This window comes from Pomacea canaliculata, linkage group LG7, assembly GCF_003073045.1.
Source record: "Pomacea canaliculata isolate SZHN2017 linkage group LG7, ASM307304v1, whole genome shotgun sequence".
Lineage (NCBI taxonomy): Eukaryota > Metazoa > Mollusca > Gastropoda > Architaenioglossa > Ampullariidae > Pomacea > Pomacea canaliculata.
This window is the reverse complement of record NC_037596.1, coordinates 3,036,733-3,053,782: the sequence shown is the minus strand read 5'-3', so window position 1 is coordinate 3,053,782 and position 17,050 is coordinate 3,036,733. Positions and strand designations below refer to the sequence as shown.

Here is a 17,050-nt window from a genome sequence, read left to right as displayed (position 1 = left end):
CCTTATGGATGTGTAGCCCCAACTGGATCTCTGATGTCTTTTCTTGCATCTGTCGGTGGCTGTGGGACAGGAGTGCCAGATCGTCTGCAAAGTCAAGGTCGTCTAGTTGGTTCCACAGAGTCCACTGGATTCCATTTCGCCTTTCATTGGTGGCTTGCTTCATCACCCAGTCGATTGCGATCAGGAACAGCAACGGTGAAAGCAGGCAGCCTTGCCTGACCCCTGTCCTCACCTCGAAGCTTCTTGTTAGCTGTCTTTCATGCACTACTCGGCACGTCATTCCCTCATATGAGTTGCGGATCAGGTTGACGATCTTCCTCGGGATGCCATAGTGTCTCAGCAGTTTCCACAGCGTCTCTCGGTCCACACTGTCGAATGGCTTCTCGTAGTCCACGAAATTGACGTAGAGAGGCGAGTTCCACTCTATAGACTGTTCTACGATGATCCGCAGTGTTGCTATCTGGTCTGTGCACGATCGGTCTTGTCTGAAGCCTGCCTGCTGCTCTCGAAGTATCTGGTCCACTGGGCCCTTCAGTCTCTCCAGTATGACTCTGTTGAAGACCTTGCCAGGCACGGACAAAAGAGTGATGCCTCTGTAGTTCTCGCATCGGCTGAGGTCCCCCTTCTTGGGATCTTTATGAGATGTCTTTCCAGGACAGTCGCTGACGTGGAAACACCTGGAGACGGGACCTCGCCGCCGACACCAAGCTCACCGGATTTGGATGGGGTCAGCTGGTGACGGTAGCCCAGGACAGGAGGCGTTGGAGGCGGTCGTCGATGGCCTATGCACCAGCAGGGGCGAAGGGCATAACTGAACTGAACTCCCTTGGTTTGCCAAAAAAAAAACAAAAAAAAACAAAAAAAAAAACAACAAACTAAACAAAAAGCATCACTACATCATTTCAAGCGGTTGGAAACAGCAGAGCACTCATACTTCTAATTCTAATACAGTAAACTTTTCTCACATCATCTTAATGAAACTTATAAGAACTGTTTGTTACACTATTGATTCTGCCTGTGCACATGTGTAGGAAAGAGTGAAGTATTTTATAGGTGAGGTTGGAGGTGTGTGGAAGGGTTAGTAATATCATATTGACAACTGTATTTTATCTCAACAGTGCTTTATAACATTGGTTACAGGTTTGTGATAATTATAATATTTTTTTAAGTGTATATATTCAGCCAGTCTAGCACACAAAATCTTCACCAGGCACTCATCCAACATTTAAGAAAAATAATGGTGAGTTCTGCATTGGGGATTTCAAATGTATTCTGAGAATGGTCTCAACAGGTTTTCAGATTTAACAAACATAAATTGTTTTGTGGCTTGTAGTATGTTTGGCAGTGGCATCATCTCTTCCATATTTATTATTTAAGATTAAAAACTATCTTTCAAAATAATAATAATTAGCTTGATGGGGGTTCTAGTACTGGAAGGGCTCTGTGGTTAAATTCAAAAGCTGTTCTATGAGGGTACATGCTTTTGAGAACTAGAATAGTCATAATCTACATTGCTGAAAATATACTACCATGTTCTTCCAAAAATAATGTCTGCTGACATGTCTCTTGATGAACATGTTTCTCACATTTGTCGTGCTGCATACTATGAGCTCCGAAAGATCAGCTTCATTTGTCATACTCTGTCCATCTCAACTACCAATATTCTTATCTGCTCATTTGTTCTATCTAAACTAGACGTGCAACTCTCTTCTTGCTGGTTGTCCGCAGTACCTCATCCACAAGCTAAGCAGTGTAACTCTCTTCCACATCACATTCGCATTTCGGACTCCAAAGCTATAATCACAAGTTCTCTGAAAACATATTTGTTCATTACCATTAAACACGGTAACTTAGGCACAAGAACATGACAGTGTTTGGGGCAGATTATAGGTACATGAATTTAGAAGTGTTCTGTTGTCGACTGTTGTAAGCCAGGATATCCTAACAACCCTATTTTCTATAACGGATTAACATTCAGAGATACTTCAAAAGAAAGTGAAAAGAAAACTATTAGAAAGATTTTAATGAATGTTGATCTTCCCTACGACTGATAAACAAAAAGTTATCTAAAACACCGCGTCAAGTGTTGATCCTTCATCGTGTCTTGATAATCAAACACAACGACACCAGTAATAACAAGACAGGGCGTACTAGAGCATCACCCCAGTCTGCAGAATGCTCGTCTTGTAGGTCGTGCCGCGTTGATGGCAACCTATGACGTAATGCACGTGTGTGATCGTTCGTCCGATCAGAGCTGGCACCGCCACAGAAGGCCTTCACACCTACTGGCGTCTGCAATCATCTCCAATTTCTCCCAATCCGTAGTACAGCCTCATCCATTATGCAAGGCACACATCTCTGATCCTGTCCAAATAAACTGAACCTAAGCAGGCCAACACTGCCATAGTTCTCCTTTGGGCCTGAGTAGGTGCTCAGCACTGAGGTCACATGACATACCCTCCGTGGTGTCCAGTCACCACAGATGAGCTGATTGTAAAAGCTGCTGCACAGACCTACAGAAGAATCTATGGTCTGGAAGACACTGACACTCTGTGCATGACCAACCCAACTGAGGAAGATTATATATATTTTTATATCGCTCATGTGTAGTTAACTGTATTATATACTTGACACTTGGGGGAGGAGGTCGGTCTCTGGGCATGATCGAACTTCTCCATACTACCGAATCAATCAAGGCCCGTTTATGTACGGCTGCAGCACAGACTGATGGTTATCTCTAAACGTCTAGATTAAATGCAGTCCCAAGTTTCATATTCAAGGGTTCAGAGAGGGCATATATATAGTAGCACAGGGTCTTTGAGGGATGCTTCCAGTATGATGTAAAGATCGAGGTTTGCTACAGAACGTTTTTACTATTCAGGAAGCACACGCACCACAGACATCTATATCTCTAGACTGAAGTTTTCCTCCAGTTTGGAGGCAAACTTGAACTACAGGCAAAAAGAGCTCAGAGCGTATGTGTGTTTAGGTAACCAGTACTTGAACATTTCTTATCATTTGTAGAAATAGTGAGCTGTGCAGTTGGTTGCACCAACTGACAGACAAATGATTCTAACAAGCCATTTTATGTGTAAGTTTATACAATTTTTTTTTTTTTTGGCGGGGGGTTGCATACTTTTAAGTGAAAATATAAACACTTGATCAGTGCAAAGCTTTTCAACACACAGGCTAGTTACATTTGAAGATTTTTCAAGAAAATGTATTTATTTAAAATCTGATCAAAAATAAATCTTTCATTATTTTGCATTATATATGATGCAATTATAAAATATTAATATTATGTAGTACGATATAATGTTAGCATCTGATGAAGAAATGTCAGTAAATGATCAACTTTATAACACTATAAGACATTAAAGTATTTACACAGCAGAAGCTCAGCGAGTTAATGTACCCTAAATTAATGATAAATTAGTTTGAAGAAAAGTGCTTTTAATCAAAGAGATTTTTTTTTTTCACGTGCTAAGGTGTGTTGACATTTTCAGGTTACTATCAGATCCATCAGGGAGGTAAAAAGCTTTAAAAAGAATTGGTCCTGGAAATCAGCTTTAGAAATCAGAATGCATTATTTAAACACCAGCAAGGGCTGTTATTTATTGTATTTATTGTTGGGGGAATAGGGCGTCAATAATTAAGTTTTAGCAAAAAGCAGCTTCTTTGTGAATTAAATAGCGACAATATATAATCAATTTTCCCAGTGGTGTGAAGAAAATAGAAGATAATGCTAAAGATAACAATACAAAGACTGGTTGTTGCTTTTTTCTATTCAACGTAATGTTTCATTAACTTCGTTGACATTTTACCCCTTCATTGATGAGTAAGTTTTAGGTCTGAAAGCAATGCAATTTGGAAGTACCTGTTTGGATCGATGTGATGAACATGCCTTTAAAATATTTTCTTAAGTTTGTACTATTATTTGCCTGCATACAGAATTAGATTTAGAAATTCAACATGGGTATACGCTTCAATTAATGTACAAGAAAATTCTTAGATTTATAAAACATTTGTAACAACTGTACTTGCATTTCCCTATAATGTTTACATTTCAGCTGCAGTTTACTTCCTCCTTACTGATCAGTATTTCAGATGCCGCTAATCTATACAGTCATGCTTCTGAAGTCCTATTGTCATTTTTACAATTCCTTTAGCTTAATTGTTTGATTAAGATATGCAAGGTTGTTTTCTGAACTGGCTGCAAAGTAACAGAAATACTTATACTTTAAGTTGTTTCAAAATTGTAGGGAGGTAAAAGTGTTTGGAGTGAGCAGCTGTTGCTGTTTTGGAACTTGGCAGGGCAAAGTTGAGATTGCATACTTTTCATTATGATGTTTTGTAACAGTTTAAATGGTAAAAATGCATTGTCATTTATAATTCTAACAATGTTTATGATTTTATGATAATTTTATAATTTTTTCATTTATTTAAAACAAGTTCTTATTAAATAATGAATATGGGTGATGTGGGGCATGAAGTCTTTGTATAAGCTAAATGCAAGTATACACTGGCTTTTTTTTTTGTTTTGTTATCTCCATCCAGTTATATTCAAAACCGTTTCAAAGCTCAATGTGGCACTATGCTCATCACAACAGTCATGACCTTGCATGTTCGCGTTCCTGTATACTGTTTTGAAAACTATATCCTTGTAACTTCAAACTGGCTAAATAAATATAGAACCTTCTGTACACAAAACGTATATATTTCTTTTAAAAGTCGATGGTACAGCACGTAGGAGCACAGAAAACTCGAGATTGACCCGATCACTCAAAACACCAGTAAGTCGGCGCTTGCTGCCTGTACCGGAAGTCAGGTATTTGCTATGGCGATGAGTTTGTGGTCAGTGATGTGCACCGTTGAGCCCAGTTTCTACCCGACTTGGACATTTCTGAACGTCTTAGCTATTCACGCAGTTACTGGCAAAGACGTGTGATGGCGATCACAGCAGACGACGTGGCGTTACAGGAAACAAACACAACAAAGTTTGTTCAGCAAAGCGCACGTGCTGACCGGAGTTGTGGCACGAATGAATGCGCGGTCTTTCGGTCTACGTCGCCACCGCGGACCAGACAGGTGCCGGCGTTATGGGCATGGTGCCAGGGTAGAATGCTGAGGAGATGGGATTGACCGATTATAGATACCGTGGACGCCGCAATTTGCTAAATTGAGCGCTTGCTTCCAGTTTCTAGAGGCTAGTGTTGGCGGCACGTGCTTTGACCGCGTGCATGGGCCCGTTAGCAAGGTTGAAAGCAGATCGGGAGGGTCGGGGTTGAGGGCGGGTAGTGTGTGGGACGTGGGAGGGTGGAAGGACGGGTAGGAGGAGAAAATCCGCCACCGAATCAGAGCTGCAAGTGGGGGTTCGTGACGTCAGTAACTTCTGGACGACGCACGTGCTGATAGCGTGGTAAGGGAGTTAACCTATTGTCTGCTGTTGGCATCTTGTGAGGGGGTTGGTGGTTTAGAGAGCAAATTTGCGGGTTAAGCTGTTAGCACCTACAAAACTGTGTGGTGGGATGCTTTGATTGGCAGTTAAGTGGGATAGCCACTTAGCAGCTACAAATTGTGGTGTGGTGATTGGGGGCTTGTAGTGCATGAGGTAGTTATTGAAACACGGATGAATCTGTTATTTCTTCACTGTTTTTGCGCTAGGAACATATTGGCTTTTTGGTGCGTATGGATAATGTAATAATGGCTTATTATTTACGATTTAAAAAAAAAATAACCGAAATATATTAATCATAGTTTTGTTCCTTTTTTTGAGGTGAGACTTATTAATTACTTCCCAACCCACCCGACTTTGTAGTTTGTGTACCCGTTAGGCCTGGTGAGAAGCAGAAAAAGAGGAGAGAGAATCACTTTTGACAAATCATTTGTGGATTGCGAAAAAAACGCCAAGAGATTCAATACAACATCATCACAAACAACATACAATGATCAATAGTAATAAATAGTAGAAATAGAAACGGGTTTATGGACTTATCATAGTTATCAAGGCACGTAGACCAGTGAACACAAGCGCACACACACACCCATTTCACAATTTTTAGTTTTCATGAAAGAAAACAACTATGAAGAAGATGAAGCATCAGCAGATGCTGTAGATAACATAACACTTCAATTAGGGAAAGCTCGATAAGAAAACAAAACAAAAAATGCCACATCATATTCATATCAGATTCATGCATTCATGGTTCATGCATCTGCATTCATTTGCGCACAGTAACATTGAGAACTCGCTCAGAAACAACAGTTACAGGACAGCCTCAGTCTGTTGGTCCTGATGCAGGTACACAGAATCGCGGCCCGATGGGAGTTGGAAAAATTCTCCCAGGACGTGTCTGTCGTCGCGAAGAATTTCAGAGATTTTCAGAAGTGTCTGGGCTGTCCCAATGACTTTGGAGCAGGTGGATACAACACTACGATGTAAGATGCTCTTGTCCTTCACCTACAAACTATTGTAAAAACAGACAAAGGAGAGAAACAGCCCTATATGCGATTTATAAAAGAGGTGAAGAAATCGCTGGGAGAGGAAGAGTTTAGCTTTCGGAGAAGAAAGAAGCGCTGGTGAGTCTTCTCTTCACGACATCTTGAGTGCTAGTATCCCAACGAAGTCTCCTATCGAAGATGATGCCCAGGTATTTAAAAGCTGAGACAGTTTACACTTTCTTGTCGTGGATGACACTTACGATGACTTGGTGGAGGATTCCGACGGAAATCAAAGACGATCTCTTTGGTCTGACAAAAATTATCTACTAACTATAATTATTATTATCAGTGCTTTTTCATCATCCCTTCTTGATTTTGTCTGTCGTGTCTCCTGTCACTGCCACCACCAGCCAGCCTCGTGCACGCGCCTGAGTACGCAAAATTCTTTCTGTCCGTTGGGCTGGATGGAGGGACGGATCGACAGAAAATGCGGAGGCACGTCGCGCTTTGCATGAGCCATACGCACGTGCCGCAGTCATCCGGCAATCGGGGTGGGAGGTAGCATCGGCAAACCACGCATGATCCGCCTGTCTTCGTCCTGCAAACTAGCAAGCGAAGCCTGGGATGAAATCGCGAGACCTGCACCAACGGGGACACCTTTAAAAAAAAAATCTTGCCCTTAGTCCGGCCGTTGGAGGGACGGTGCGGGAGGAAGTAGGGGAAAGAACCACTGCCGTGACGTGACGTGTCACGTGGGCTGATCCAAAGAGGCGTGGATTTGGACTCTCCGTCCCTGCTCTTGGAGGACGTCCAGTAAGTCGTCAGGCTTTTCTACGACACGCAGAAGATAAACGCATCTTACCCAAAGGATGGGGTTGTGCTGGGACTTGGAGACTTTAATAATGGTTCTGTCCGAATCAATGAATATATAACTTGGATATACTATAGACACTTAAGGAAAAGTTTGGCTTGGCAGCAGCTGGAGTGCAGTGGAGAGCATGACATACGTCATTAAGTGAAGGTCCTGTCGCCAAACGTCCGTTAGGTGCTTGTGCTTGGCCAGTGAAGGGCTCGAGATCAGTCACCAGTCAAAGGTTCGACACCAGTCACCAATAGAACGTTTGATACTAGTTACCAGTGATGACTATAGACATCAATCACCAGTGATTTGTCCCCAAGTTGATGGCATGTGAAGAGCTTGACACCAGTCACCAACAAAGAGCCGACTTAGCTGTTGCCATTAGTCACCGGTGAAGGTTTTAGTATCAATCACCACCAAAGTGTTCAACATCGGTGACCAGGGTTCAGTATCCATCACCAGTTGAATCACCAAATGAAGGACTTGATTCTAATAACCTCTGAATAGCTACACAACAGTCACCAGTGAAGGGTTCGACATCAGTCACTGGTGAAGGAAAGCAATGGCTGGTTTTTGAAAGGTGACTACCTGCGCTGTCCACAACAATCCTTGACTAATGAGACTAGCTCACGTGACTGGCGTGCAATGTGTTCAACCATTCGCAGCATATGGCCAGTTTTGAAATTCGTTGAAATAAAACAGTGCTAAGAGGTCAAAGAGGGCTGCAAAGGGAACCAAAACATTGTTGGAGGCCAGCGATGGGGAACAAGGTGTCACAAATCAGTGAATTCATAAACAGACACAGAAGACCATGCCCAGGTAAACACAGTTGTCTATATGCACGTGAGGAACATCTCTTTATCTCATTCTCGCATGCACGTGCAGCTTTCTAGTATCTGATTGAAGTTTAAAAAACTTGCATTGTTCTTTCCATTGGAAAAAGTTTTTTTCTCTGCAAGCTCTCAGCTGCCGATGCCAGGCATCCCTCTTGTAAAGACGATCTACAAGAACTGGTGGAAGCTAACTTCAGAAAGACCTGTATAGTTTTAGTTTTTAGAAAAAAAACAACTTAAAAAACGTAAAGCAGAGCGTGAACTCCACGCAGTCAGATGAATATATTTTCTTTATTGCTGCTCCGAAACAAAAACGGCATTTTTAGATTGAATTTTTACATGCAATTTGTACAAAGAAAGGTAGAACGGCTAAAGAGCAAATTGTTGTTGCTATTGTTGTTGTAGTAGTAGTAGTAAAATTATGGAGACGTCAGGAAGTAGGGGAGTTGATGTAAAACTTGAGCACCTCACAATTTAAGAAAGTAGAAATATAAAATGGCATTCCATATGTATTTGACAATCCTCGATTAGCACATTCACGCCACACCTTCCAGACACCATTATATCATAGTTTTCGCAGTCACCAGATGATGTCTAGCTACCTAGTCCTATCCTTTGCTTATAAATTAAACTATGTATAGGCATGGCATTGAACTATAACATTCTACTTTGATTTAACCTTATTTTGAAGCTCTTTTGCTGACCATTATTTAACACTACTTGAAGCAAAATCTGGTTACCTCATTCTGATGTGTTTCAGTGGGGTGGGGGCAGGCTGCCATCATGCTGTCACTTGATCCCACGACTTTATCATTGAATCTAATGAGTTAAAGCATTGAATAGTATTCTTTTCAATGCAGTGATTACCTTAAACTTGCTGTGAAATACAAACATATGTACAGTATGTATATACATTCATTGCAACATCACCTTGCAGTGACATACATAAACATAAACATCCCTTTACTGTTACCAGATGCTGAGTGTGTTCGTGCTGTTGTCAGGGAGAACAATTAACAATTACTAATCTGTTCACTTCCCCACACTGTACTCCATTCTGCTTTGCTGTTATCGTCGACATTAACCATGACTTCCCTAAGTGCTGGTCTCATTCGGTATCCATTTGCACATTCAGTCTGTGTGTAAGGTGTTGGCGTTTTCTGATGGAGCCTTCCTTCAGGTTGATGTGGTCTACAAAGCTGTAGAACACCAGTTGAAAGCAGCAAATGCTTATTTGCAGTGTCCAAAAGAAAAAGACATGAACATGATTTTGTCAACTGCATATTTTAAAGTTAATAAATTTTTGGAAGAGATTGTGCTGGCATTGCAGAAGTATTTTTTTTTATTACGATGCAGTAGTGGAAGAAATGTTTAGCTGCACTTTCCATGAGAAGGTCATTGTTGTCTTCGGTGATTGACGTCTTTGTAATGACCATACTTTGTGAGGGTCTTCTGTAGTTGTTATACCTTTTTGCTGCACCTCATATCATTCTCTCTCTGTGGTCAGCATTTGTCTTCAGTCCAGTTTTCCCTAACCACCTTCATATCCTTCCTGATGATATATTTCACTTCTTTGTACTTAGTAGTTACTTTGGATGGCTTTTTTTGTCAAACTGATGTGATGTTGAAATGTTCCATGTACCAGAAAAGTTTTTTGTGGTTTGGCTTCTGTTGCACACTTTTTGCTTTCCCTACCCTTGATCTTGCTGGTGGGGCACACAGTCATTGTGGATTCAGGCCTTGATCCAGTTCAGGATGATGTTTTGCCTGCTGTGATAAGCAGTTATCAAGCTATGCCCTGTTACATATTGATTTGGCTTTTACTGAAAGATGGACATCGCCAAGCTCTCTGTGACATGCACAATTAGCTTCATTATTAAGTGAGATTGTCTGGTGATGAGAGTGTTTGGAAATGGGTATGTGGCCACTGCTATTGGATGTGTGCCAGTTGCCCAAAGCTGTATTATCTTTGCGATGTGCCTGTAATATTGTAATATTCTAGCTGACCTTATAACTCTGGACTCTAGTTGTCCACATCTCTTTTTATGCTATATCTGTTTTACATGTGGTCTCACCACGTTTCACCATTTTGTCATTTGTTTGGTTTTTTGTTTTTTTTTAATAGAAACTGGCCATGACCCAGCAGTCCATGGCGCCAGACTGGAGGACCGTTACTACAATAAAGACTTCAAGGTTAGTGTACGTGCACTTGATGGGCAGGGATTTGTTTTTGCATGTTCATTGAATCCTGTTCTTATTTGTGGAAGAGGAATTCTCATTTAACTTCTTCTGACTACGCAGCTGTACCAGTGAGTCCACATGGAAGAAGTAGGTACCCATCAGGTTCTGCGGTAAGTTTACAGAAATTATGGGAAAGCATTGGAAAGATGATTGGGAGGGAGTGGTAGGAGAGGAGAAGAGATAGATCCCATGGCTACCTTTATTCCCAATCAGCTGTTTTACCTGCAAGTTCTTCACTCTTCATCTTGCAGTGAACCTGTTTGTTAGTCAAACTCAAGTTGTTAATTAAAATTCTGGTTTAAGGAAGGAAGAAAGTAAGGGAAAAGAGAAAAAATAAGAAAAAGGTGCTAGCAAAAATATTATCATGAAATATGAAATAGTAATGACAAGCTGAATCAGTATACCTGTGTGACAAGTTCTTGGCTTTACCAGGAACGTAGCCCACAAGATTATGCCACCAGGAGTTACTCAATAAACGAGGAAGAGGCAGCGCTCAGGATCCAGGCTGGTTTCCGTGGTTACTTGGGGCGTATGGAGGTTCGCAACAGAAAAAGGTAAAAGTTTGGTTTGATTTGATGTGTCAGTACAGATCCTTGATGTGCGCTATAGATATCTGTACAGCTAATACTTGATGTGGCTGGTATCTGTATAAATACATGATTGACGAAGCCAATGTTAGTCCCATTTTAGATTTAAATATACTTCAGTAAATAAATGATAAGTAAATTTTTAAAAACTGCACAGAGAACATCAGTAGATCTGAGAAAGATAGCAACAAACCACTAATGACGAGCTCAATCAGTTGGCACCTTTTTGTGATGATACACTTTTATAATTATATTTACTCACAGTGTATGATGGTGACATTTTTTTTTTACTTATTTGTTTATTTTCAGCAAATAAATGAACATAACTATGCCTAGGCAACTAAGTTTTACTGTTACCTGTAGCTGTATACAGTAAATATGATAGTTGTGTTAGTTTTGCCTGATTACTTTATAATGAGAGGTTTAATGCACAACATCAATGTTTCCTACAGAATGGACAGCGATGAGGTAGGAGTTTATTTTCTTTCTAGAAATTTGTTATTTTAAGGGTGCTGTGTGGTTGACAAGGCATAACGCTAGTTCTGTGTCTGTGTGTTATGTCCCTTGTGTATTAACTGCACAGATATTAACCTGAAATTAAGGTGCCAGCACTGAAGTGTCATGATGGTGAACTGTAGAACCCTACCTCCCACCCATGAGAAAAGAAGTAATTCAAGCAGAGTCAGGAGTATTTATTGAAACTTATAGCTAGGCAGGTTATAAAAACCCCTTTCTTGAGGCAATCATTTTTGTGAAGGTGATGCCCATTTTCTCTCCTTTATGCTGCTTTGCCTTTTCCCCAACCTTTTATGGTGTTTGGTAGAAAGCTGGGTCAACCAGTACTCTAACCACCCAACTATCTGCATCCCTAGGCCTAACTTTTATTTAACAAAACTCTCCCAAGTTGGGATTTCATACCATTGACAAAGACAGTTTTGCACTGAGTGGTACTATGACAGTGTGTCTATTTGCTTGAATTGTTTTCATATATAAAATGTTTTGAACTGGGTCCAGTGTGTGTGTGTTTCTTTTGATCTTTAATATATTCATAAGTGCTTTCATTAACATCACAGGATATGAGGAACTATACCTCTAAAGCCAGAATCAACGCTGTATGTTTTAGTTTGGTTTTCATGGCAACCATCATGTAGATTATCTTTTTGTTTTAATTTCTGTAATTTCGTAAATCAAGTGAACAGTTATCACTCTGGATGATAGCATCAGGTGTCAAATACCTCAGAAGAAGACATATGCAAAACAAGATTGAATATCATAGTTATATCGAAATGCTCAGTTGTGGGGTAATACTTATCATGAATTTTAAAGTTTGTACATTTTTCTGTGCTCATGAAGGTAGAAGAGTGATATAAATTCTTGTTACTAGAAGTCATATATTTATTTTATCTCTTTTGCATGCACTATTTGCATGCTTTTGAGATCCCGCTGCATGCATCATCAGTTTCATTACATTACTGCCCAACAAGAGTTAATGAATTGTTTAATGAGTTTATGAATCAAGATTAACTAACACAATGCTGCTCCTTGCTGTTGCTGACATTTTTCTGTATTTGTCAGCACTGTTTTCTCAGTCGATCTATTATATATAATATATACAACTGAACACTTAAGAAGTCTGCATGCACAGTCTTTGGTAGAAATGAGTCATTTCTATGGAAATCATATGGAATATCATGAGCCTTTGCCCTCGGAATCCTGCACTTGAACAACACAATTTTCTTTGGCCTCAAAACCCTGTTTGAGGAATGAATCTTTTTCAGATCATCCCTTGATTTATTGAAAACAGCCTTTCCTAAATGTCTCCCACCTTACACAATGCAGCAGAAATTTCAGTCATCTACAAAGTGGCGTCTCTTGTCTGTCAGTTGCCTCATTTTGAGTGTAATGTTTTAGCTCACGTCATCCATTTATGATACTGTTATCTTTCAACAGTAATTCATAACGCATCCATCCATTTTTCACTCATGCTCACAGGCATAAATAAAGGTGCGATGACCCACGAGTGAACCCAGCTGTGTAGACGTAAGAAAAAAAAAAGTCAACAACGGGAAGAGTTGTTGACTTTACTACCAGATGGCACTTTTTTATGTATTGATGTTTGTTTTTAATGTTTATGACACCTTTGGGAGCAGTTCACTGTGAAACATATCTTTTAATTTTCTTTGAGTTAGCAGATAATAAAACCAAAAAAGGAAATAAACAATTAAAATTTGATGACAGCTAAATGCCAGCAATGTATGTGATAACTGTTTGGATACGAAAGGCAAGTATTGTGAGAAATGACATGGGGGCTGCATTACATTTTGCCAGCAAATGTACAAGAAGTCAGAACTCCATGACCTGCATATAGGCTAGGAATTTATCTATTTATTTGTTAAATTACACAACTTAGAGAATATCATCTGAAATGTTGGAAGAAAGTAAATGTAGAATCAAATGCCTAGTTCTCTTACCACATCATGAATCACTGTTACTTTATTAGCATTTTCTTATCATTCTATAGATAGTTGTCTCTCTTTTTCATTTCTTGTGCTGTTCTATTTTTCTATTTTTCTGTCGCTCACGTGCACACGTGCTCACATATGCCAAAACACGTACACACTCATGGGAGTGCACACACAAACACAAGTGGTGGGTGGAAAAGGATTCAAATTAGCAACCTTTGATTAAGAAACTGTGAATATCTTACTAAGCAAAAAGAAGATTATATAGCATTCCAACATCAAAGGTTGAATAGCTGTCGTATATCCTCATTGGGAGGTAGATGGAAGGAAGTGGTGATGAAAAGTAGATGCCTTTTCTTTTATTGTTTGAACCTTTTGTCTGGTGTTACTGTTGATACAAATGCCTTGATTGTCCCAACTAGGGACAGGCAAGGAATCAGAATTTGATTAAAACTGCCTGAGAATTTATGATAGAACTTGCACCTCATCTTTTACCTCATCTGTCTTAACATACCAAAAATATCTGCCAACAAAAGATATGCAAAAAGTAGAGAGAGAGTGTGTATGTGAATGATTGAAAGCAGGAGTTTACAGAAAAGATAGATTAAATATATGTTAAAGTGCTAATGTTTTGTTATAATCCTCTTGAGAGAGAGAGATATGGAGCTGATACACAAGGTGACTAAAATTCTGGTCTTCTTTCTTCACATTCCTGTTGACATGTCCACTTATGATAGACATCAGCAAAAGAAACAACATGATATGTATGTTTGGGTTTTTCTCTACTTGTTTTTTTTGTTTTTTTTTATCTACAATTATCTCTCTCTCTCTCACACACACACACACATGGCAGTGAACACTGTCTAAATACTGTAAGTAATGTTTGTACATTAAGAATGCAGATTTCCAGCAAGACATCAAAGTAAGAGTGCATTTAACTTTGTCTTTCAGAGTTGTGCTTGCTTTTGTTGCTATTTTTATATTTTCTCAATCATTTCACTTTTGAGACGTGTGTTCTGCACAGATCATTTGGACTTAAATATGAAAGCTGAGAAGCATGCACTGAGTCAGCAGGAGTATTTAAGTGAAGCTCTAATGGCTAAGATGCTTGTGATTTGACAAACATTCTATATATTGTTTGTTTCTATTTTTTTATATAAATAATGCATCTGATGACTGGACATCTGATCAAAGATAATGGGTTCTTTTTTTATGCAAGATCTTACACAAGGAATCCATGCATGCTTCTTACGACAGATGTGTGTCAGTTTAATGTTATATTTTCTGTTGCTGTAAATAAGACATGTTTCAAAAGGAGCATCTAACTGTAAGCAGTTTTCCAAGGTACAACTTGTAAAAAGTAAAGCATGTTAGCTTTTACCCCCCTACTATATCAGTTACCACCCCTGTTTTATGTCAGATACCCATCAGCTGGGTGGACAGGGATAGTTTTCTGGTCCCAGACCCAGGCAGGTGTGAAACCAGCTAGTTTCATCTCCAGTGTCGAAGGCACTAACTACCAGGCTACTTGGAATCCGTTACAAATGCATGCAATGATTTAGAGAATGCATTAACATTAACATAACATGATTATGCAGTCTAGAAAATTATGTATCATCATCACCATATAAAATCATGTGGGGATTTTTTCATAGAAGTAGTGAATCTAGTTTGCCAGTTCAGTGCTTGAGATCTCTTCCTTGTGTTCTTCTTAAAGACTTCGGAGGTCATGACCTATGTTACATTTTGGTGTGTTTTTGTTTTTCTTATCTTTAGTTTGATTGTAATTTTTCTTTTACCCTTGAAATGCCAGCGCTGTGGATTGGTAACTTTGCAATATCTGCCTTTACTGAAATTAAATGTGTTCATAACGAAAAAAGAAATAAAATGAAAGTGAAGCATGAGCAAAGGAGATGATGACTAAAATTTAAGTTTTATGAGGGAAGCTGGGCTGGCAGGTGGAATAGTGAAGAGAAGACAGAGGAGATGGGGTGAGGATGGAGGAGTGATGAAAGAAAAAGCTAGAGATATGGTTAAGCGTGTTTCATATTTATGATATGGAATAGATTGTAATAATATCCATCAGACTACTGGAATGTCTTCCACAGTCATTGTACTGTCAGTGACCCTCTCTCTCCCAGGATGCTAGACAGAAACTACCAATGTCTCTGAAGATTGACAGAAAGGTTTGTTGCTGTCCTTCTCAATCTGATTTTTGAGTGGGAATGGAATAGGAAAAAGGTGAACCTTGGTAGATTCTCCACTACCACCACCCCAATTACATCTGTCTGGTCCTTAGATGCAGCTTTCCTTTTGCTTTTGGTGGTTTTCAAGTGTCTAGGATACACTAACATAAAACTTACCTCTCCTGATAAATCAGGCCCTTGTCAACTGGGTGGGCAAGGAAAGTTTTCCAGTCATAGGCCCAGGCAAACCTGGAACCAGCAACTTTCAATTCGGAAGTTGAGGTGCTAACTATACTAGGCTGTTCATAATACACACAAATACATACAAGAGAGAATGCCGATATACACATGTGTGTGTGTACGGAAATGTGGTTATACAGTGTGGAAAATGATTGTGTATGTACCTTTATTACAATCGCGATTTATGTTTAGTTGTGGGGACTGTCACTCCAGCTTGCCAGTTCTAGCCTTGAGATACTCTTGTTCTTTATTGACCTCAAAATTAAGGCTGTGTCATTTTTGTCATTTTTAGTTTGACTACAGTCCTTTTCATCCATGAAAAGCCAGCTGTGTGAATGGGTGGCTCTGCTGTGTCTGCCTGTACTGAAATCAGCATATTTATTGTGAATTAGTACTTTTTTCTTGGGTTAGAAAACAAAAACATGTAGAGAAGAAGACGAAAAAAGGAGGGAAGGGAGGAACGAAGAGGCAAAAAAATTAAAATAATGAGGATGGAGAGACAGAGAGAGAGAGGAAGGAGATGGATGAAAGCTAGAGATATTGTTGTCATGCATGGTGTCAAGCAAGTCATCAGGCAAGTTTATTTACAACACTGATCTAATCTGGAATGGTATTAATATCGGTCATACCACTGGAATGTCTTTTGCCATCTACAGTCACTGTATTGACCCCTTTCTCTCAGGACATCACACCGGAACCGCCAATATCTCAGGATGCAGACCTTGGTGACCCTGAGGTGGCTAACGCAGCCCTTAAAATTCAGTCAGGGTTCAGGGGCCACATGGCCAGAGAGGAGATCAAACGAAAGAAGGTTTGTCATTGTCCATCTAAGTCTCATTTCCAAACTTTCATTTAGCTATGGAATGGGAAAAGGTGAACCGTGGTAGATTTCTCTCCCCCTTGCTCATTAGATGCAGCTAGCTTTGCTTTAGCTTTTGCTAATCTGTAGCGCACATCTTCAATGACTTTGTATTAGTAGGAACAGCTTTGCTAGTTTAGCAGCCAGTCTCAGAAAAGTGCAGCATGCAGGTGTATTGTGTTGAATGGCATGCTGACAGTGTATAGGAGTAGTGTAAAATAAATAGTAAAACTATGAGCTGTGTGCATGTACAGTTTGCCTATTGCATAGAGAACTATGTGTAGTCATGCTGCTTGATTGCTTATGTGTATGTTTGCATTAATTATTCCTTACACTTGACAT

At 39.7% G+C, this 17,050-nt stretch overlaps 1 protein-coding gene across 7 annotated transcripts in view; it reads left to right on the top strand.

Annotated features, from left to right (window-relative positions):
• Positions 1–17,050, top strand: part of LOC112567870 (spore wall protein 2-like) — a 98,416-nt gene that overhangs the window by 71,860 nt on the left and 9,506 nt on the right. For 4 of the 7 annotated variants that reach the window (XM_025244732.1, XM_025244733.1, XM_025244731.1 and 1 more), the window contains 6 exons: positions 10,259–10,326; positions 10,807–10,928; positions 11,414–11,429; positions 14,319–14,345; positions 15,565–15,609; positions 16,532–16,660. In XM_025244732.1, coding sequence (XP_025100517.1) covers positions 10,259–10,326; positions 10,807–10,928; positions 11,414–11,429; positions 14,319–14,345; positions 15,565–15,609; positions 16,532–16,660 — 407 coding nt within the window. Of the gene's footprint in view, positions 1–7,978; positions 8,120–10,258; positions 10,327–10,806; positions 10,929–11,413; positions 11,430–14,318; positions 14,346–15,564; positions 15,610–16,531; positions 16,661–17,050 lie in introns of those variants that run through there. The other 3 variants (XM_025244736.1, XM_025244734.1, XM_025244735.1) reach the window with 3 other exon arrangements.